General features: G+C 38.9%; 1 protein-coding gene across 2 annotated transcripts; it reads right to left on the bottom strand.

Annotated features, from left to right (window-relative positions):
- Nucleotides 1–337: 337 nt before the first annotated feature.
- Nucleotides 338–22,924, bottom strand: LOC128704166 (endoplasmic reticulum lectin 1-like). 2 transcript variants are annotated; one of them, XM_070099265.1, is made up of 11 exons: nt 22,544–22,924; nt 20,875–20,964; nt 20,283–20,363; nt 18,271–18,406; nt 16,693–16,948; nt 15,915–16,035; nt 14,804–14,983; nt 11,909–12,043; nt 9,581–9,708; nt 6,655–6,799; nt 338–5,448 (listed from the first exon to the last, which is right to left on the bottom strand). In XM_070099265.1, exons 1-11 carry the CDS (start codon nt 22,670–22,672, stop codon nt 5,308–5,310), a joined length of 1,542 nt encoding a protein of 513 aa, XP_069955366.1. In that variant the 5' UTR covers nt 22,673–22,924; the 3' UTR covers nt 338–5,307. The 2 variants fall into 2 exon arrangements, with proteins under 2 accessions (XP_069955366.1, XP_069955367.1); XM_070099266.1 differs by lacking the exons at nt 338–5,448; nt 6,655–6,799 and adding an exon at nt 9,310–9,346.
- Between the last annotated feature and the right edge of the window lie 1,265 nt (nt 22,925–24,189).

Genomic DNA, 24,189 nt, shown 5'->3' with positions numbered 1-24,189 from the left:
TAATAATACTACTTTCCTTGACTCAAGTTTGATTAACTTCTATTCCTTAGGCACTGTATTACTCCCCACATCACCATGAATACAACAATCAAAAAATATTCCCAAAATCATCAAACTCTACTAGCCAAATGTAAATGGTCATTTACAGACAAAACACGACCTATATTTTTATACAAAAATTTACTCTGAGCAAAAAGTGTTCCCTATCACATCTGAAGTAAAGTTGCACTAATTTTTCTAAATGTGATACTGGAAAATTAGCTAACTTAGTTATTTTTAATTTCAATATTAATATAGATTTTTCTGTTTTGGTACACTTAAGGCACAAAAAAAAAAATCCTCTTCAAAAATTCATTAACATTTTTGCATATATAATAAGCTAAACAAAAGTGTAATATTAATATTATAAAGGGAACAGAAAACAGAGGAACCATGAATACAGTGGACCCCCGGTTTACAATCAGCTCCCAATGCGACCAATTATGTAAGTGTATTTATGTAAGTGCATTTGTATGTGTATGTTTGGGGGTCTGAACCCCTCAAGGAAGGTTCCTTGATGTTGGTGAGGGGCTCTTGATTTAGGGAATTGGATCTGTGCTCCAGTTCCCCGAATTAAGCCTGAATGCCTTCCACATCCCCCCCCAGGCGCTGTATAATCCTCCGGGTTTAGCGCTTCCCCTTGATTATAATAATAATAATTGGGGGTCTGAAATGGACTAATCTAATTCACAATATTCCTTATGGGAACAAATTCGGTCAGTACTGGCACATGAACATACTTCTGGAATGAAATAATATCGTAAACTGGGGGTCCACTGTATTCAAAAATTTTGTTTTTAGCTGATCCAACTTGACTGAGGTCACCTACAGTACGTTACCAAAACCCTAATACCCCCATACAATAACATCACAGCAAGTTTTAACACTAATTATTTGCACAATTTATTGCTACTGTGCATCCTAATTCACATACAGGATACTCACAAATGCGAATAATACAATGTGTAATACCAAAGTTGATACCAAAAATAAAGATGAATTGCAGAAATACACCTTTTAAAAAGAGGCAAAAATCCACCCCAAATATGGAACAGACAGCAGAGATGTGTGCAATATCTACCACTCAATATTCAACATACAGTATTAGTTTCACTGCTCACTACTGCTGCTGCTGTTCCACTACCATTTTTGCTCACTCTTCCTGTGTAGCTCGAAACAGCCCTTTTTTGTTTAGCACTGTTCATTAATAAAATAATGATCTGTGTAGCATAACCTTAAAAATGGGGTCCTGATCCAAGAAACCATAGCTACCTGTTCCATCCCTGGATCAAGTTTGATTACACCTCCCATTCCTAATTGAAGTATGACCCATACAGGTCATTCATTCTTACATGATTTTTTTTTTTTTCAACAAGTTGGCCATCTCCCACCGAGGCAGGGTGACCCAAAAAGAGAGAAAATCCCCAAAAACAAAATACTTTCATCATCATTCAACTCTTTCACCTCACTCGTACATAATCACTGTTTTTGCAGAGGTGCCCAGAACACAACAGTTTAGAAGTATATACGTATAAAGATATACAACATATCCCTTCAAACTGCTAATATCCCAACCCCTCCTTTAAAGTGCAGGCATTGTACTTCCCATTTTCAGTACTCAAGTCTGGTTATATAAAAATAACTGGTTTCCCTGAATCCCTTCACTAAACAGCTCGTCAGGTCCCAAATACTATTTGTCTCCAATCACTATCTAATACGCTCACACGCTTGCTAGAAGTCCAGGCCCCTTGCCCACAAAACCTCCTTTACCCCTCCCTCCAACCTTTCTGAGGACAATCCCTACCCCTCCTTCCTTCCCCTACAGATTTATATGCTCTCCAAGTCATTCTACTTTGATCCATTCTCTCTAAATGGCCAAACCACCTCAATAACCCCTCTTCAGTACGACTGTTAAAAATTAAACCAAGGAGAGCCACCGATCCACCTCCCATTTATTAATTACCTCCATATCTGTACTAATATTTAGTAATTTGAAGTGCTATTTTGTCTGACCATGATACTTTGCAGAACAAATTTAGCACTTTAAATGATTATAATAATAATAATTTGCAGAACAAAGGGCTTTCCAATAAAAAAAAAGTTTACAAATATGTAATTCCCAAAACTGACAGTTTTGGGAATAATATTTGCATTTATACAGTACAGTCAGCAGTGGGATTGTCTTCCTCTCTTTCCTACTCTCCTATTCACTCTCGTCCTCTTTTGCATTGTATTTAACAATACTTTTTACATATGCTCAGCACTTCCTTATTGCTAGTTAAATGTGTGGTGTGGTAAAAATGAGGCATCATGTAGGAGTAGGAAGCAATTGGACTGCCTCCCTCCCTGTCTCACTTTCCTATTCACAGTACAGTATGAACTCCTTTGGTAAAAACTAAACAAGAAAAAATATTTATAATTCTGCCTTAAGAAAAATTTAAATGTTTGATCTACAGAGCTAGTCCAATCCCTACCAAACAAATGTGAAGTCTATATGTATATGCAGAAAATAAATATACACACAGTACAAGTTCATTTGGTAAACTCAAAATAATTTATTTGAATACTGCAATGATTGTAACTGCAGATCAGCATTCATTAGTGCTGTAATTGGGTGAAAAATACCATTATTATAAGTGTAGAAACATTATAAATTGGAACATCCTAAGTCTGGGACCTACTGTACTTTTTCCAATATCTGTATGTCCTGGCATTCAGCTGATGGTCCAAATGCCTTAGACCCATATTTAGATAAAATAAGAAACAAGGTAAAGAGTGCAGGAGCTGCCTTAATGCTCAAAGATGCACAATCACAAGTGTAGGAACTCCTCCTCCTCCTCCTCCTCCTCCTCCTCCTCCTCTTAACTCTTCAACTACGTCAAAGAAAAGTTTTCCCCTCAAAATTAATTACCCATAAAAATTTTACGTTGAAACATCAAACAAACCATTATTTTTATATATCTAGTACAGTAATATACTTAAAAATATTTAAGCTGAAAACAGGAAAATTTATAATCCTTTTTCAATGAACTACAGTACATTATATAAAGTGGTTCAACTGTGTAAGAGAATAATCATAGTCAAAAGGCAGGTTTATTGTACCACACAAAGTATTAGCAAATGAGTTTTCTTCAAATTATAATGTGCAGTATATTATTCCAGTTTAAATACAGTAATTTACATTTACACAGTATATTATGCTTCTCACCATATACAATGTACAGTTTTGTGATAGGTTTAACACTTTTTTGTGAATGTACTATAAATAAATATTAATATTTTTCACTTATTAGATAGCAGCTGTGTTGCATTTGGAATTTTGAGTATTGTACAGAATTTATATCAACAAATTAAACTGTGCTGTATATTATAAAAGACATACTTAAAGCACCATTTGGGTATACTGTACCTTATACATTAGTGTATATCAGATAATACAAGAAAATGCAATATTTGCTTTATGAACAGTATCATGCTGAGAAAAAACACCCAAGACAAGCACCAGGCCAGCATTGAGCTCAGAACTACACACCCATAGTGAGCACAAGTGTCGGAAACAACAAGTCAAATGCAGCAATTTTCAGCCACTCGGTCAGTAGTATAGAACACCTCACACCTAACATACCCAAGCATGTAATGTAGTCGAGATGAGCATAGGTACTGAGAGACCATAAACGATATCCACATGTCATACTAGTGTAATACCTTAAAGGAATAAAACCTCATGATACAGTACATTTGAAACAGTCTAGGTTACTCACTGTTACACTGCAGCACAACCCTCAAGAGAGGTTCTTTGATGCTTGTGAGGGGCTATTGATCCCAGGAATTAGACATATTCCTTTCCTCAGATCAAACCTAACAGCCTTGTATTCTCCAGGTGCTGTATGACCCCTACGTGTTTAGTACTGCTCTTCAAAAAAAATAAACAATCCTCAGCAAACCAAATGAGTGCTTATGTAGCCCTGAATCCTGCTTCTCCCTGCTAGAAAAAAAGTAGGGAGGTGTACGTACTGTACATTAATAAGAGACTCAGCTAACCACTATACCACATCATTGAAGTGACAAGTCTCTCCCCTAGCAAGATGTGTTCTTTGTGGGTTGGGAAATGTGGAAATACACTCGACTGAGCTATTCATGTAATTTGCAGTGTCCACTCAAGCTGTATTATGTTTTACAAAGACACAGTAAAATCTTTGGAGGTGAGATGTGGCAGCCTAGCAGTAATAGCGGGGCTATGCCCCATTAGCTAAGCGTCATTATAAATATATCCTCACTTTTCATTTACTTTCATACTGAACAACCCTTGGAGATTTTCATACACCTTTAAGTAAGAAGTATTAACTTCTCATCTATTGATGCTAAGTAAAGGTTAAAAAGTTGTATTTGCAGCCAGATGAAGCAGCACCAAGATAACTTACTCAGTGCCAAACCTACAGAGGTCTGTATGAGTGATTATTGTATGGCAATGTCTGTGATTATACTGGTAATTGCTAAATGGTTATGGTGGTAGTTGTAGTGGTGGTTCTGATGCTTAACCATGTTCACTTAAATGATATTTACACATAACCTACTCTACATACTTGTGTGTCTGAGTTTATGGGATAGTCACACAAGTTTTCTAAGTTGCTCAACCAATAAGCTCTCTGTATTAGCAGCCAATTACATGTATTTGAAGCTTAAGTTATATTTCTGTTACATGGATGATACATCACTATATATTTTTAAGTAAAAGTTTTTATTTCTTGACCAGCCCCTTTACACTCTGACAAACATCCATTATTAATTAATCTTCTGCAATGTGTGTGTTGGCAACTATATTTGTAATAAGCCATTGTTGATACTGTATCAAGAGGAAAGTTGTGTAGACAGTATTCACCTCTCGTAGCTTCCTTTGTATGGAACACCAGGTAAGACATGCAGTTTGGCTACATAAGCACTCTCATAATGATACATTTTCAAAATGTGGTATTTTGTGTACATACTTGTCCACTGTTGTGAACAATCAATTAAGCTCAAGATTATCACGAAAATCATCCTTTTTGTTACATTATAATGGTCCCTGTTATCCAGTCTTAGGAACTGGTCTGACACATTCCCTGTGCATTAGGTCAGAAGTATATCCTCTACCTTAAATTTTAACAACTAAATATTCTTGCCCTCTCTACCAATCACACCAAGAAAAAATATTCAGAAATTTCCTTGTGCAAGCCAAGTTGTAAAGGTTCTCTTGCTTGTAAGAGTAGCACACTATTTTGCCTTCTGGTATTATTCCTCATCATCTTTGTCGTCATACTCGTAATCTTCATCATCCACTTTATGAATCACTCCTTTGTGCGGTGCAAACTGCTTAGTGTGTTCATGCTGCTGGTCTGTGTCCTCGTTCAGGGAAGGAGAGCTAACAGTGTCCTGAAACACATAATACTGTAAAAGTAAGTTTCAAAAATATTATTTTATACAGGGGAATAACAGGATGGAAAAGGAAAAGCTGACCAAGCCAAGAGTATGTATAAATCTGGAATGCTGAAGAATCTGCCAACATAGGTAGGGGGGTGGGCTCATAATGGCTGGAGGGAGGAGGGACAAAGGGGGGGGGGGGTAAAAGAGGTTTTGTGTGGTAGGGGTTAGAACATCCAGCTGTTGCGTGTGTGCAGACAAGATAATTGTGACTGGAGGCTAATAGGTTATGGGACTTGACATGCTGCTGAAGTGTAAACAAGGTAACATTTATGAAGGAGTCAGTCAATTTGTTTAGCCAGACTTGTGTCCTGGAAGTTGGACATGTAATGCCTGAATTCTAGGAATGTTTCAGGTTGGAGGGTCACTGAACTGTGAAGTGTATGTACTACTGGCACAACACCTATGGAATAAATGTGGAGAATATTTCCCTCTTTGCCTCACCTTAATTAAATTGGTAGTTAATGACCAATGTAGTATATAAAAAAATATATATTTACTACTGTCACATATAAAAATCTCATGGTAAAGAGTTAACTCTCAAACTGTCCAAACGTAGATCTACGTCCATGTGCAGGGGGGCTCCGAACATAGATCTACTTTTTTTTTTACATTCTTTCAAATGGGGAAAATCAAGGTCGGAGTGCTACGCACGTGAATGTAGATCTACATTTGGACAGTTTAGGGGTCAATAAAGAAATGTCAAAGCTCGTACGAGTAGTTTTATTTCTTCACATCTAATATTTAATTACTGCATATTAACTATTTTGTTTCATATATAAAATATTTGATTATCAGTAAACAGTAAAGTATTACAATAACCTGTTATTAAGTGGGCAAGAAAATGTAATCAATCCAGCAATTCCCCTGATCACATTTATATGAATTTTTAGGCTTATTTATACATTTTAACAAGTGCTTCATAAATTTATAATTGTGATTAAAGAATAAAAATCAATATACCATGAAAGGAACAACTTGCCACTAATCCAGAAATTGGAGATAAATATTAGATAACCATCTGAAGACTTGGCTCTTCTTTGTGGGATACTTTAAAGTAATTCAATGACTATAACCTGACAATTTAATAAGTTCATTATATATACAGAGTTAAATGTATATATGACAACTTGTAAGAACTAGTGTGTGAGCAGTTACCTGAGAGTCTTCTAACCCTGTGGCCAGAGTGAAGAGTCCCAGCTCATCAGCATGTTGGAGCAGCGGGCAGATAAGTGAGGTCTCCACACCTAATGTATATTCGCAAGTCTGGGGTTCCAGCAGGTACAGTGTCACAGAACTAGGACTGAGAATATATATTATCTTATAAAATAACAAGAACTAATGCATCCAGACATTAATAAAATAATGTATTAGTACTCTAACACTACATATATACAGGAGGGCCCCACGTATATGGTGGGTTAGGTTCCAGGCTACCACTGTAAAGCAGAAATGTAAAATGCATATACAGTACACTCATTACTTAAAATATTTGTAGTCTTAATGTAAGGTGAGAGGCAAGTAGTATTTATTGTAGGAAGTCAGGTGTGGCAGCCTGCCCGGCTACCACACCTCACAATTATGTTCATTTGTTTTACTATGACTATACAGTGGACCCTCGAGTTTCGGCGGCATCGAGTTTCGTGAAATCCGAGTTTCGGCAAGTTTTTTCGGCACAATTTGGCCTCGAGTTTCGTGATTAGACTCGTGATTCGGCGACTGTTCGGTACCCATCCGCCCATTGCCGCACACACAAAGCCAATCTCCCACGCCATTCATGCTCAGTGTGCCATTGTTTTCCTACACGTGACCATCACCCTGCGGGTACATACGTAATAATCCATTGTTTTTTGTGATTGCAACTGCTAAATAAGCCACCATGGGCCCAAGGAAAGCTAGTGCAAGCCTTTTGGTAAAGAAAGCGAGGAACACGATCCAGAGGAATTTTGAAGGGTTTGAGACAGACCCTGACCCTGACCCTGCCGACCCTCTGCCTGTTGTGGAAGGTGTTGTGGCATTGGGCAAGTCCAAGGGGTTGGAGGTGAGTGATGGGGATGTGGAAGAGTTGGTGGAGGACCACAGGGAAGAGCTAACCACTGACGAACTGCAAGAGCTTCAACTTGAACAGCATCAGACCACAGCTGAGGAACTTGCTTCAGAGGAGGAGGAAAAAAAAGTGAAGGAGGTGTCTTCTTCAGTGATTAAGTACATGTGTTCAAAGTGGAATGAATTGCAAAGTTTTATTGAAAAGTATCACCCTGACCAAGCTGAAACAGGCCATATCTGCAACATGTACAATGACAATGTTGTGTCCCACTTCAGGGAAATCTTAAAGAAATGCCAGAAACAGACCTCTCTGGACAGGGGTCCAGTGACTCTTGAGTTGTTCCCAGTGGCATTAAAAGAAGAAGGAAAGTAACCCCAGATAAGGACTTCATACCTGAAGTCCTAATGGAAGGAGATTCTCCTTCCAAACAATAGTGTACACCTTCCTCCTATACCCTCCTCCCGTCTTCCATCCACCCAGAAGTCTTCAGTAAAGGTAAGTGTAATGTTATTATTATTTTTTTATGTATGTATGTACTTGATTTCTCATTGATTTCAGTATGTAAATCTTCATTTAATTTGAAAAAAAAAATTATTTTAATATTTTTGGGTGTCGGGAACGGATTAATTTTATTTCCATTATTTCTTATGGGGAAAATGGTTTCGAGTTTTGTGAATTTCGACTTTCTGCAGGCTCTCTGGAACGGATTAATCACGAAACTCGGGGGTCCACTGTATATATTTTGTGCATATGATATGTAGCGTATTTATTACATAACTGAAAAAATGTCAGATGAATTAATGAAATTGTCTACAATAGTGTAATATATGACAGTTAAAACACCCAAGAGCTATTATTATGGTTATGCTTATTGCCACTGACATACCTTGTTCACCGAGTTTAATCACTTTTAACTTGGTATTTGAAGAGGCTTATGTTTCCCCTTTTTTATCGCTATTATTATTATTACTATTATCGTAAACAAGAGAGAATGAGAGAGATGCAGAGGATGTAAACAGTGTAAACTGAGGGCGAGCAGATGAGTGTGTATTAAGACCTGTCTACTTTCTGTTCACACACATTCATTTCACATTATGCATGCTTTTGTGAAGGTTTTCCCCCCAAAATACAAGCCCCTTATATTGTGTACAAGTTTGTCTTGATGGTGCAGTAGAATAAATAACAGCAACACTCCCATTCTCATGCAAACGAAAGTAATATTTTTCTACAGTTAAACCAGTAATACTATAGTGTACACGTTTCTCTGGTGTTGGACTAGAGTAAACATGATTCTTAAAATCGATCCTACAAGCCGCCTGGCTACCACATCTCATAGTTATGTCAATTTGTTGTAATGTGAGTGTATGTATGATGTTTGTATGATATGTAATGTGTTTCTTATATAATTTTGAAAAAAAATATAGATGGATTAATGAAAATGTCCATGCAGCCTCTCCTCACTTAGTGACGTACTCATTTACTGGCACCTCGGACTTACAAGGGGCTCTCAAAGTCTATAATTGTTTTACCATCATGTAAAACAGTGTATAGGCCTTCGTTTTACACTCGCTTGGCAAGACGGTAGTACCTCCCTGGGCGGTTGCTGTCTACCAACTTACTACCTAGGACCAAGTCTGATTATGTTTTACAAATCATTTGCTGTTCATGTAGTGCCTCTAATCTTTTGACTACATAATAAAGATATTAAACTAAAAACCTCACAAGACAACTTGTTGTAAACGTCCTATCAAACATCTTAAAAAGTGGCAAAGATTATCTACTTACCTCCCATTCCATGGTGAACTATGAGTGATAAAATATACATACAAGTTAGTGAATATGGTAAATAAAACCAAATCAATAGTCCTCTCTTAAAATACTTTATATAAAGAGAAATACTGAGATAATAAAATTATATTAAATACTTATGTAAGGGGAATATCTCTCTGCAAACTATTTAGGGCATCTTGTCACTATAGAAATCAAGTCAAATAATTAATTGTATTCAAGTATTACTTTGTCACAAATGTGACTCACCTGTTTGATTCTTTGCACTTAAGCTTGACTTCAACCTGCCTTGGCTTGCCAGTCAAGTCACACATGGTGCCACCAGAGTATAAGTGTGATACGTGCCGCTTGCCAGGCTTGTATGACTTTTCAGGATTCTGAAAAAAAAAAAAAAAGTCTTTCTATTGTATGTAATGTGTTGCAATTTATCCAAATGTTAAATTTTTTATGTATAAAAAGCAATTTAAAAATATATCCTGACACATCACGGATATTGCTACTTTAAGTTTGTGTCAGAATACAAGGAAAGATATTTATTTTTTATTTTTTTTATTATCACACTGGCCGATTCCCACCAAGGCAGGGTGGCCCGAAAAACAAAAACTTTCACCATCATTCACTCCATCACTGTCTTGCCAGAAGGGTGCTTTACACTACAGTTTCTAAACTGCAACATTAACACCCCTCCTTCAGAGTGCAGGCACTGTACTTCCCATCTCCAGGACTCAAGTCCGGCCTGCCGGTTTCCCTGAATCCCTTCATAAATGTTACTTTGCTCACACTCCAACAGCACGTCAAGTATTAAAAACCATTTGTCTCCATTCACTCCTATCAAACACGCTCATGCATGCCTGCTGGAAGTCCAAGCCCCTCGCACACAAAACCTCCTTTACCCCCTCCCTCCAACCTTTCCTAGGCCGACCCCTACCCCACCTTCCTTCCACTACAGACTGATACACTCTTGAAGTCATTCTGTTTCGCTCCATTCTCTCTACATGTCCGAACCACCTCAACAACCCTTCCTCAGCCCTCTGGACAACAGTTTTGGTAATCCCGCACCTCCTCCTAACTTCCAAACTACAAATTCTCTGCATTATATTCACACCACACATTGATGTGTTGAAAGTCAAATGATCACGCTAAAAGTTTATATTAATTGAAAGTACCCAAGTTCCTCCTCTATCCTTTAGCTGACAAGGTACTCTTAAAATGGTAGTTTCTCACCAAGGCAGGGCATCCAAACGAAGAAGGACATTAACCATCACTCATTCTCTAGCTGACTTTCCAGAAGTATACAGATATTACAATTCAATTGACCTTCTAAACTGCAATACCCCCACCCATCTAATATTATGGAAAGACAACATTACAAAACTTAGAGGACTTATTTTCACACAGTACAGTACTGCAGGTAGTCATTATTACATGCACACTATACAAACCATCCATGATGATGATTAGGTCTATTTTAGGAAAACATTTGCAGTGATCAAGTTATTAGTTTGACTCTCAGTTTAAGAAATGTCAGATGCAATTCCTGGCTATCAACACAGGAAAGACCATGTTGTATATTGCACACACAACACTTAAAATTTTATATCTCATAACAAATATGACCATTACAAACCCAAATTCATATGATACAACTGTGTGTTTACTTTCCTCTGTGAATAGCCTGCATTATTCTCAGTATTTTCCTGGTGAACATTATGTGTACGGGTGAGCACAAGTAAACATTACACAGAAAAATAACCCTAGTACAGTGGACCCCCGGTTTACGATATTATTTCATTCCAGAAGTATGTTCAGGTGCCAGTACTGAACGAATTTGTTCCCATAAGGAATATTGTGAAGTAGATTAGTCCATTTCAGACCCCCAAACATACATGTACAAACGCACTTACATAAATACACTTACATAATTGGTCGCATTGGGAGCTGATCGTAAAGCGGGGGTCCACTGTATTTCACTCAGAATGTTCTCACTGGTTTTCCAATGCCAAAATCTTTCTTCTTTCTTGCGAGTGTTACATTACCCAAGATTATGATGTTATAATATTAGTACAGAACATCCATCCTCCAACACTGTTGGATTCTAAATCTGCTTTAATAGTGCTGTATATTACTGTACAAATTTATTCCTTCATTAAATGAAGAACCTGAACAAGTGCTTCACTTGACAGGAAGTAAACAGCAGAGTGACCCTTGACAGTGATACCTCAGGCTGTTGTCGTCCTTAACCCATAAATGGTCCAAGCAGATCTACGTTCACATGTGTAGTGCTACAAAAGTAGATCTACTTTTTTTTTTTACACATTTTCAAATACGTATAACAAAAAAAAAAAAAAAGTAGATCAAAGTTTTTTACACATTTTCAAATATAAAAAAACAAAAAGAAGATCTACTTTTTTTACATACTTTCAAATGTTGAAAAAACGTATATATACATTTGGACCGTTTACGGGTTAAATATACAAATACAGAACTGTCAACCCTGGCCCAGGATGGATGCTAACTTTTATTCTACCAATGCCATTTGTATTGGGTTCAAACTAGCTATCCAAAACACCTATTTACCTTTTCCACCCACTTTCTGTGCTCTTCTAAGTTAAAAGCGCCCAAGAGGATGATGATCTTGTATCCTTCCCGGTCCTCATGGTACTGTTCAACCTTGCGCCCATAACAAAATTCGTACTTCCACCATCCGGAGCCCTGGTATAAGTCAGATGAAAAAGTAATGATTAATGGTCATGTATGATCAAGTTATCATATGCTATTTTATTTTTTTAACATGCTGCCCTCCCCCCTCCACACACACACACACACACACACACACACACACACCTTTAAATTTATTTAACTCCAATTTTCCAGTTTTATTTTGTTTTTACCAAATATTTAATAGCATATACATACTGTATTGTACTGAAACTTTCACCAAGGATGTTAGGCAACAATGTGAACTATTTAGAGTTTGCCCAGACGTATGATATTGTATTAATGCTGCTTGATGAGACAGAAAAAAAGACACCAGTAAGCCTAGCATCATGTAAAACAATTACAGGCTTTCATTTTACACTCACTTGGTAGGATGGTAGTAGTATCTCCCTGGGCAGTTGCAGTCTACCAACCTACTACTTAGGACATCTAACATACCATGTCTAAAAATCATGCAGTTAGCATGCTAAACAATTTTTTTTTTAAATACACCAACCTTCTCCCACCAAAGCAGGGTGACCCAAAAAGAAGAAACACTTTCACCATCACTCACTTCATCACTGTCTTGCCAGAGACACTGCAACATATCAACATCTCTCCTTCCCACTGTACTTCCCACCTCTAGGACTCTAAGTTCAGCTAACCAGTTTATCCGAATTCCTTCATAAATGTTACATTCCTCATACTCCAACAGCACATCGTCATAAAAATTATTTGCAGTCACTCGCTCCTACCTAACATTATCAAGCACGCTTCCTGGAAGTCCAAGCCCCTTCCACACAAAACCTCCTTTACCCCCTCCCTCTAATCTTTCCTAGGCTGACCCCTACCCTACCTTCTTTCCACTACAGATTTATACTGTACACCCTCCAAGTTATATTTCATTCCATCTTTTCTAAATGTCTGAACCACCTCAACCTTTTCTCACCCCTTTAGATAATACTTTTAGAAGCCCCACACCATTCTCTGCATAATATTCACACCACACATTACCCTTAGACAACATCACCACTGCCTCCAGCCTCCTTGTTGCAACATTCATCACCCATGCTTCACACTGATATAAGAGCATTGGTACCACTACACTCTCGTACATTCTTCCCCCCCTTTCCTTCCATGGATAACATTCTTTGTCTCCAATGACTCCTGAGTGTACCACTCACCTTTTTCCACTCATCAATCCTATGATTCACTTCGTCTTTCACAGACCTATCTGCTGACAAGATTACTCCCAATTATCTGAATAGATTCACTTCCTCCATACCCTCTCCCTCCAATCTGATATCTAATCTTTCATTACCTAGATTTTTTATCCTCATCACCTTGCTCTTTCCTATGTTCACTTTTAATTTCCTTCTGTTACATACCCTTCCAAACTTGTCCACCAGCCTCTGCAACTTCTTTTTAGAATCTCCCAAAAAGCACAGTGTCATCAGCAAAAAGTTATTATTCGAGCATTCACTTCTCTAACAACACCATCTATAAATATATTGAATAACCATGGTGACATCATGCATCCTTGTCCAAGGCCTACTTTTACTGGGAAATAATCTCCCTCCAACATACTCTAACCTGTGCCTTGCTGTCCTCATAACCTACCCCCTAATCCATACACTTGCAACATCAGCCACATTGCTACCCTATCCACCCTACCATATGCCTCTTCCAACTCCATATATGCAACTAAAATCTCTTTACCCTTATCTAAATACTGTTTGTCTATATACTTCACTGTAAACACTTCATGTACACACCCCTACCCTTCCTAAATCCTCCTTGTTCATCTGCGATCCTGCTCTCCAACTTGCTGTTAATTCTTTATAATAATAATAATATCTATATTTCTACAAGTACATGGTATACAGGCCTAGCTTACATCAGTGATGTACTATATAGAAAGCTGCTTGTTATGCAGAGCATTTTGGGCAAATTGGGTCAGTTTTGTCCCAGGATGCGACCCACACCAGTCGACTAACACCCAGGAACCTATTTTACTGATGGGTGAACATAGACAACCAGTGTAAGGAAACACATCCAATGTTCCCACCCCTTCACTGGGAATTGGACCCGGGTCCTCAATGTGTGAAGTGAGAGCTTCTGCCACCAGGCCATAGACCTTACCAAGTATATTCAACAGGCTTATTCCCCTAAAATTTTTACACTCTCAACTTAATTAATCTCACTCTAATCTTTCATTACCTATTTTTTTTCTCTCATTGCCTTGCTCTTTCCTATGTTCACTTTTAATTTCCTTCTTTTACATGCAGACAAAACAAAATTTAAAGTTGAAATTTTGCATTCTGCAAAAAAAATTGCAAGTTTATTTGTTGCAGACAAAAGGGTGCTGCTCACCATAGTAACAATATCCAACACTAATTCTATTTACTGATAAATATAGAATGGTAAAAATAAAAAGGATGATTATTATTATTATTATTATTATTATTATTATTACAGTATTATGGGACAGCACTAAACCTGCACAAGTCATACAGTGCCTTGGAATAGATGGTACTTAGTTTCTGATTAGAATGGAGGTGGGAAGTACAGTGCCTACACTCTAAAGGAGGGGTTCGGGATATTTACCGTTTGGAGGGACATCTGAAATGTCGTATCTTCTCACCTCTGGCAAGAGTTAATGATGGTGAAAGTGTTTCTTTGTCTTGTCATCCTGCCTCGGTGGGAAATGGCCAGTACATTAAAAAATGATAAAAAGAAAGAATTATTCAGTAATTAACAGAAAATTACACTCACACCATGGAGGCAATATTCTCCACTGAGAAAATCTTCTACAAGTTTACGATCAACGGCCGGCTGGGGCGGGAAGAGCGATAATTTGGGCCGAGGCTCAGAGGTAGTAGAGGTACCTGAGGGAGTATCAGCGCCCTCAACAACTTCCAGTTTGACTGAACCACTTGATGTGTCTCCAGCAAGCTAAAACAATGATCCATGCTAATATTTTCTGTAGTATTAAAATAAATATGTAATGTAAATATGTGGTGTAAATAATAGAGGAAACAAAACAGTATTATAATTGATATGCAATTTAATGATCTTCAGAGCAAATACATACAACTCTACTTAGTAACGATCTCAGAAACCTAATCAACAATCAAGCTCAGCCTGGGCATATGCCATGCTTGGCTTCCTTGACTGTTTGCTTAAAATTCACATCAACATTATACAAGCGAATTGCTGATACAATTAACATAACTCATTTAAATATTTGTTAGCTTAAGAGTCATCAAAAACACTGCTCATATAAGAAGCTTCACAAGAATATTATGTAGCAATTTTGATATAGTACAAGGTGAATATGTAATGCATTTACAGTACTGTAAAAAAAACAATTTGAATAAGCACACCAAAAAGACATTTCCAATGTTAAAATTTCTTATTAGCAAACTTAACTACAGTAATGTCACTTTCACCAAATGTTATTTTACAGTGCCTACATTAGATGGCATTCTTCACAGTAATTAAGAGTGTCCAAACTAAAATGCTACAATGTCTATCCCTATACAAGTCAGAGTGACTTTACAAATATGTCACTCATTTTTAATATGTATACAGTAGACCCTCTGTATCCACAGATTTGGTATCTGCTGTTTCAGTTACCCATGGTTTACTGTGACCCAAAAATAACCCTTAATATTGCTTAATAATGGCCCCAAAGTGCAAAAGTAGTGATGCTGGCATTTTTCAAAGCCTAAGAGAAACCATGAAATTCTTCGTATCAGTGAAAAAGTGCTAATTCTAGACTTATTTTGCATAATTTATCAATTAAACTTTATCATACATAAATATGTAAATGAAAAAAGACATGTATAGGGTTCAGTCACTTGTATACAATGATAACACTTACCACAGCCCCATCAGAACGCAACTTCAGGCTTTCTGCTTCGATCCGGAGAAGATTACGTGGTCTTTTTGGGCTGTCATTCATGGGCACACAGTGGAGGCTAGTTTGTGGCAAATCTTGAGGTCTATCAGCAAAAAAGCAAAAAAAATTAAAAAAAATATAAATTCATCCATCTTATGAGTGACTCTGGTTATCACAGTTATTAGCCTCTACTCCAAGTGTCAAGTGATATTTACCTCTCTGCTGCTAGTACACTACTGTATGTACTTTACTAACAAACTTTCCTCCTTTTGTAAAATCATCATTACTGTAACTACAAAGCATTACTATTTATTTTAACAGTTACAGTAATACTATTTCAATTCATTAATTACATTAGTACCAATTTTATAAGAAACTTATATATATAGTATACATTACAATATTAGTGTTACAATATCAGTGTTTCAAATTTCAAAATTTATAAATGCCTGATATCCAATATTCCTTATATTGTAGAATTCTGCTTTTTCATATTATTTATTACTGTACTTGCAAAGAATGTTGCAGTACTACCACTCCTAAAATGGTCAATTTTAGAATTTTACTAAAGCTGCAGAGCTAATCACTAGCTACAGTTAATTTTCTCCAGACTAAAAGACGTGGCAGAGAATCCATTGTCAGTAAATCAGTGTCGTATCTGTACTGTACTACTGTGACCTAATAACACACTAAATATTTACCAATGGTACAATACTACAGTACTATCTTATTCCACACTATTAATGAGAAAATAGCAGACCTGTATGATGGGTGCTGACAGAGGTATGGTGACAGCACAATTATTTCATATTCACATGTGTAAGTCTCCTTTATGCTGTAGATTTCATGGTGTCCCTCCTCATAACACACAAACAAAACATGGCTGAGGCGAGGCCTTCCTGTCAGGTCACAGATGGTGCCACTAGTATAGTTCACCATGAAGTATGGCATGTTCAGGCCTTCTATCTTTGTGGTTGGAATGTTGGAGCGGAGGTTTTCTGCATCATGTTTTTCCACTGTAAATAAAAAATTACTTAACCATTTTCTGCCTCGTCAACTGTATACAGACATGATCTAACATCTGTGTTGTGAAGTTTTCTTGCTTTAGAAATAATGAATACTTGCCTTTCTATGGTGTGTTGAACTTTGACTAATTGATGCTTAGTCGTTCCTGATAGTAAAATAATGGCACAACACTAAATAGTTTTTGCACTAATTTTCTTATTTAATTTGTTAAATTTTGTTTTTCATAATATTTATGAATTTACACTAATGTACTATGTTTACAAGACTGGTTGAAATGCACCATTACAGCAGCTACTTGCTGTGGAAGGCTAAGGCTACGGCTATTAGCATCTTTTCAAGTTTTTGTCTAATCTCTTTCACCATCACTAAATGGATTCCTGAACGAGTATTAATTTTATCCGCTTTTCCCAGAGAACTATCATTTTTGGTAAAAGTGAAATGTGGACAGCCTGCCAAGTTGTACATACTTACATTTCCTATTAGAATATTTTGAACCACAATCACCAGAATCTGCATGTTCTAGTTTAGAGTTATTCATCCTCACTTCCCTCAGTTTTACTATTACAGTCACTATCATGTAATGAAGTATTATAAATACCTTCCATTATGGATTAACAGACCTACTAGTGCACAATGTTAAGAGGCAATCTATATCTTCTTATTTCATTGCTTGGGGTTTCATCATTACTCTCAATTAATTCTGTATTTCTGTAAAATTCTTGAGTCTTGTTCACTTCAACTTTTATCACTGTTACCAGTGTCACTACTCATGAGAATCATCAGAGTAAACTCACTCAAACTGTTGTCTCCTCATCATGGTGCCAAACTTGGTACATACTGGATTCATGCTTCAGATGATGCACCATGCGAGCCACAATTTTTATTTTTCTATGACTAGGTTGCACCCAACCCCAAAAGTTGTTGGAAGTCTTAAAATAGCAGATTGCAGAAATTTTGAGGTGAAGATTTTTGTGTATACTGTTTATACACTGCACCCAGTTGGCCGCTAGGCAATAAGAGCGTGTTGATAAAAATCACTGCAGTCTCCTTCATTTTCAGTAACCAGCACCTAAGCCTCAAGTCTTCATGACTGTACTGTACTTATAAACACTCAGCACAACCAGTCTCAAGCTCCACTATTACAGAAGTGAATGCTTGTTATCTTCAATATACCGACACCATTACCATGTGTAATATCAAAACTTCCCGTAGTTTCAGAGCTTTATAAACTATAAATTTTCTAACCTTGAAACACAGTCAAATTATAGACAATACGTTCACCAACACCAGAACTATTGTACTGTCAACATACTCAGCTCAGGAAAACTCTCTAGCGAGAACATGCCCAGAGTGTACTCGTGAAGGCGCGCTGTCTTGCCCTCTCGCTCTTCTCTGTACTGTTTAAGGTGGAGGCCGTGGCACAGTTCATATGTCCAATACGAGTCCAGCTGTACGAAAAAAAGTACAATATTGTATAACCAAGAGTTTCTTCAGACAACAGAAGATATTCTAAAGAAGTTCTTATAGTCAATAACCCTTTTGGAGTTTATTTGTTTCCAAGGAGAAAACTTGTGACTTCAGAAATACAGTAGAATGATACTTGATCAACTTCACATTCTCCATAGAGAACCGTTCTATAGCATGAACACTGACAAGTGCTACACTGCTGCCTCCTGTGTTGTATCACACTGTGACTTACAATTTTCTGAAAACTTTTACAGATTTACCCATTACAAAAACTTAAATCTTCGCTCAGCAGCCTTGGCAAGGTTCACTTCACAAAGATAATAGTTCCTCAATTTTCAAAACTTCTTGAATTCAAATCAAAATTTAAAAGCAAGTTTAAAGCAGAAGAAAATTACAGAAGAGAATGAGATGGGTATCAACCTCCTAATGCTAAAATATTAGTAAAGTCTACAACTTTTCTATTTCTGGCGCAAGTGTGTGGATCCATAGCCTGGAAAAGGTAAATAAAATGGCTTCAAGAAAAATATTAAGCTTTCTCCATAAGGCTATTTGAATATTTTACTTCTACCACCCCATTTTTTGTACATGTGCATATACATACTACATATACAGTATGTAATTTATTATGTAATTTGGTACACATGATTTACAAGATTTATATTGACAGTTTTATATTTAAAACAAATAGTATTATTGTATAAACACCTTTAAACATGCCAGTTTCTAAAGAATATTGAGCAAATAAACTAATTTTGATAAAAAAAATTACCTCCATTAAACTAACTGAAGGAGGGGTGTTAATGTTGCAGTTTAAAAACTGTAGTGTAAAGCACCCTTCTGGCAAGACAGTGATGGAGTGAATGATGGTGAAAGTTTTTCTTTTTCGGGCCACCCTGCCTTGGTGGGAATCGGCCAGTGTGATAATAAAAAAAAAATAAAAATAAACTAACATGAATGTACATATACCTAAACAGTACTTTACTGTATACATAAAATGGATTAAAGATCTCCCTCAGATGACAATAGTGAACAATATAACAGGGCAATTTCTTCCCTAGCTTTTATTAATGATAATTCTTAACAGTGCTCCAGAGGTTGTAATCTGATGCTAAGTCTTGCTTAATAGTGCTGTAGAGAAATGCTTCTTTAGCAGGATTCCATATTCCAATTTGATCCATTGTTCTTTAAAGATATATTCTTATTACATTAATGCCATAAACCAGAGGTATTCATTGCACGGCTTGTGAGCCACTATTAATAACAAGATATGCAGGCTAATATTACCATGTCTAATTTTTCTCATTTACTATATTGCACTAGCAGCTCAGTACTACTTAATTTAGTTGAGTTACGCTAACTTGCAGTAGCTGCGGCTCTCTCAATCAATGTGTTTAACCGAAGTGGCTCTCTTGCAAAAATTAGTTAATAACACTGCCATAAACTGTGAATGTTGCAGACAAATAAGGTTCCAGTGTACCTGCAAGTGGTGTAGTACATCTATATCGAGAGTGAATCTGTAGTTTGGTTTATTCTTGACAGGCTTTTAATTTATTTTAATCAATTCTCAAAAGAGAAACATATGGTGATACAAGTTTTCATTTATCAAAATAAAGTGCGTATCTACATAAAACACTCATAACAGAAATAATGTCAATGCAATGTTAAGTATTACCTCTCCATTCACTAAGGCAGGTTGTCCACATTATCACACACGAGCAGTCTGATAATGACATTAAACACTTTACTGTATCTAATGCACTGGGCATAAAAAATTATTTACTATCTCTGACAAAACTGCTTTCAGAAGTTTATTAACAAGTTACACTGAGTAATATTTGATAAGTAGATGCGACTCACCCGCAAGACACACAACTGTTTCCTGAAGAGTGGCAGGAGCAGAGTGAAGGCACTGGGTCCAGTGTATGTCTCAGACGACTCCTGTCAGGGAAACAACTCCACCTTCACATTTACATTACAATATACATGTATACTGTGAAAAATAGTATAGTGATACTGACAAGATGTGAAAAAAGACATTTATGTACAGTTTGGGACATTTATTAAAGAAAATATTGCACCACTAGTGTCTTCTTCAGTCCTGAAGACAACACTAGTGACTTCAGTCCTGAAGAAGACATTACTGGCAAAATGTTTCCTCTAATAAATGTGCTGAACTGTACACAAGTGTCTTTTTCTGCAATATATACTGTACCTATATAACACTTTTTATTGACAGATAATGGGAATAATGCAATAGTAACATACACACATTTTTACTGATGTAGCTAATGGGAGCATCATAGCGGAAAAAACCACACCCCCGGCCGGGATTGAACCCGCGGTCATAGAGTCTCAAAACTCTATGACCGCGGGTTCAATCCCGGCCGGGGGTATGGTTTATTTGCAATCGTGTCATTACGATTTCTTGAATCATAGCGGAAGTACTTACATCTTTATTACCGTAGTTAATGGGAACAAGACACTGGTACTGCTCATTATTGGAGGACATCATTACCAGCTTCTCATAGTCGGGTGATTCCTGCAGGAAAAATGACGCACTTTTGAGAACTCTCTAAAACAATTTAACAAGTACATATATTTTGTAAATCCAGAGCCTTTCTTGATATAAAAATATTGACTGTGTATATACTGTGCGAGCTGCAGAATGCACTGCTGCATGCAGGTCTGAAGTAAATATCTTAGAGATACAGTGGACCCCCGGTTTACGATATTATTTCATTCCAGAAGTATGTTCAGGTGCCAGTACTGAACGAATTTGTTCCCATAAGGACTATTGTGAATTAGATTAGTCCATTTCAGACCCCCAAACATACACACACAAACGCACTTACATAAATACACTTACATAATTGGTCGCACTGGGAGGTGATCGTAAAGCGGGGATCCACTGTACTTTATGGTGTGACCAGTAGTGATGCTTGTGTGGTAACCAAGTCAGCACTCACCAAGAGGCTGGCGTCAGCACTCACCAAGAGGCTGGCGTCAGCACTCACCAAGAGGCTGGCGTCAGCACTCACCAAGAGGCTGGCGTCAGCACTCACCAAGAGGCTGGCGTCAGCACTCACCAAGAGGCTGGCGTCAGCACTCACCAAGAGGCTGGCGTCAGCACTCACCAAGAGGCTGGCGTCAGCACTCACCAAGAGGCTGGCGTCAGCACTCACCAAGAGGCTGGTGTCAGCACCCAGGGCACCACTCGCCAAGAGGCTGGTGTCAGCACCCAGGGCACCACTCGCCAAGAGGCTGGTGTCAGTACCCAGGGCACCACTCGCCAAGAGGCTGGTGTCAGCACCCAGGGCACCACTCGCCAAGAGGCTGGTGTCAGCACCCAGGGCACCACTCGCCAAGCGGCTGGTGTCAGCACCCAGGGCACCACTCGCCAAGCGGCTGGTGTCAGCACCCAGGGCACCACTCGCCAAGAGGCTGGTGTCAGCACCCAGGGCACCACTCGCCAAGAGGCTGGTGTCAGCACCCAGGGTACCACTCGCCAAGAGGCTGGTGTCAGCACCCAGGGTACCACTTGCCAAGAGGCTGGTGTCAGCACCCAGGGCACCACTCGCCAAGAGGCTGGTGTCAGCACCCAGGGCACCACTCGCCAAGAGGCTGGTGTCAGCACCCAGGGCACCACTCGCCAAGAGGCTGGTGTCAGCACCCAGGGCACCACTCGCCAAGAGGCTGGTGTCAGCACCCAGGGCACCACTCGCCAAGAGGCTGGTGTCAGCACCCAGGGCACCACTCGCCAAGAGGCTGGTGTCAGCACCCAGGGCACCACTCGCCAAGAGGCTGGTGTCAGCACCCAGGGCACCACTCGCCAAGAGGCTGGTGTCAGCACCTAGGGCACCACTCGCCAAGAGGTTGATGTCAGCAATCACCAAGAGGCTAGTGTCAGCACCCAGGGCACTACTCACCAAGAGGCTAGTGTCAGCACCCAGGGCACTGCTCACCAAGAGGCTGGTGTCAGCACCCAGGGCACCACTCACCAAGAGGCTGGTGTCAGCACCCAGGGCACTACTCACCAAGAGGCTGGTGTCAGCACCCAGGGCACTACTCACCAAGAGGCTAGTGTCAGCACTCACCAAGAGGCTGGTGTCAGCACTCACCAAGAGGCTGGTGTCAGCACCCGGCCAGTGCATCAGGAATAATATAGCGTCGTCTAGTCCCTTTATCTGATTGGCGGCGAGGGTCAGGAGAGGAGATATAACAACCATCAGGAGGGCGAAGGCGGCCATAGCTGCGAGCAGAGGGCCAGGAGTGTCAGCAGGACCTGGAATACGTCAGCACGCTCAGGAATATGTCAGCAAGGCCAGTAATATAACAGCGTGGCCTGAAATATCTCAACGGGACTATATGTATGCGAGATCATGAGGAGTGTCAGCCAGTAGGGTGTCAGCAGGGTGTCAGCAGCAGCAGGGTGTCAGCAGCAGACAGGAGAGTGTCAGCAGCTGATCTTTGTTTACGTTGTTGCCTCCACTTGTTGACACGACACCCGTGACGTCACTAAGGGGGCGGGGCCTCAACTCCCGCCAAACTCAAATGTCAAACTACCAGTCACACTTTAATTATATAATATCTTGATTTCTACAAGTACATGTACGAGGTAAACAGACCATAGGTGACATCAATGACGTACTGCTATATAGAAAGTTCTTTGTTATGCATAGCATTTAGGGCAAATTAGGTTAAAGGACCCCAATGGAAATAAGTCACTTTGTGTGACTTTTTTTGGGTTATCCCAGGTTCTCTACACATATGTTGCTATGTATGATGATCTATGTAACTGTATTTGTGTATACTTGAATAAACTTACTTACTAATTTTGTCCCCAGGATGCTAGCCACACCAGTCGACTAATACCCAGGTACCTATTTTACTGCTGGATGAACAGGGACAGCAGGTGTCTTAAGGAAACATGCCCTATGTTTCCACTCGTGCAGGAGATCGAACAACTGACACTCGATATACGAACTAAATGCACTACCAACCTAGCGACGGGACAGTTAAGGGCGTGCCTAACACAACCATATTTGCCTCATCTCAACGGGAATAAAAAAAAATTAGCATATTCAGGTAACGAGTGAACACAACAAACTGATAACGAGCGGGGTTCCACAAGGATCAATCCAAGTGCCGGTGCTATTTCTGGTATATGTGAATGACATGACGGAAGGGACAGATTCAGAGGTGTCACTGTTTGCAGATGATGTGAGGCTAATGCGAAAAACTCAATCGGTTGAGGATCAGGCAGGACTACAAAGGGATCTGGACAGGCTGCAAGCCTGGTCTAACAAATGGCTTCTGGAGTTCAACCCCACCAAGTGCACAGTCATGTAGACTGGGAAAGTTCAAAGAAGTCCGCAGACAGAGTACAGTCTAGGGGGACAAAAACTGCAAACCTCACACAAGGAAAAGGATTTTGGGGTGAGTATAATACCGAGCACATCTCCTGAGGCGCACATCAACCAAATAACTGCTGCAGCATACGGGCGCCTAGCAAACCTAAGAAAAGCGTTTCAACACCTGAATAAGGAATCGTTCAAAAGACTGTACACCGTGTATGTTAGGCCCATATTGGAGTATGCAGCACCAGTATGGTAGCCACACCTGGTCAAGCACGTCAAGAAATTTCAGAAAGTGAAAAGGTTTGCAACAAGACTAGCCCCGGAGCTAATGGGTATGTTCTACGAGGAAAGGTTAAAGAAAATCTATCTGACGACACTGGAAGACAGGAGGGATAGGGGGGACATGA

The sequence above is a fragment of the Cherax quadricarinatus genome, chromosome 66, assembly GCF_038502225.1.
Source record: "Cherax quadricarinatus isolate ZL_2023a chromosome 66, ASM3850222v1, whole genome shotgun sequence".
Lineage (NCBI taxonomy): Eukaryota > Metazoa > Arthropoda > Malacostraca > Decapoda > Parastacidae > Cherax > Cherax quadricarinatus.
This window is presented reverse-complemented; position numbering and strand designations above follow the sequence as displayed.

Excerpts from the sequence above, each read along its gene's own strand:
- LOC128704166 (XM_070099265.1), bottom strand. The coding sequence starts at position 22,672 with ATGGCCGCCTTCGCCCTCCTGATGGTTGTTATATCTCCTCTCCTGACC. Across the intron at positions 9,709-11,908 it reads ACAGAAAGTGGGTGGAAAAG|AATCCTGAAAAGTCATACAA; the intron begins GTAAATAGGTGT and ends TTTTTTTTTCAG. Across the intron at positions 6,800-9,580 it reads AAGTGCAAAGAATCAAACAG|TCCTAGTTCTGTGACACTGT; the intron begins GTGAGTCACATT and ends ATATATTCTCAG.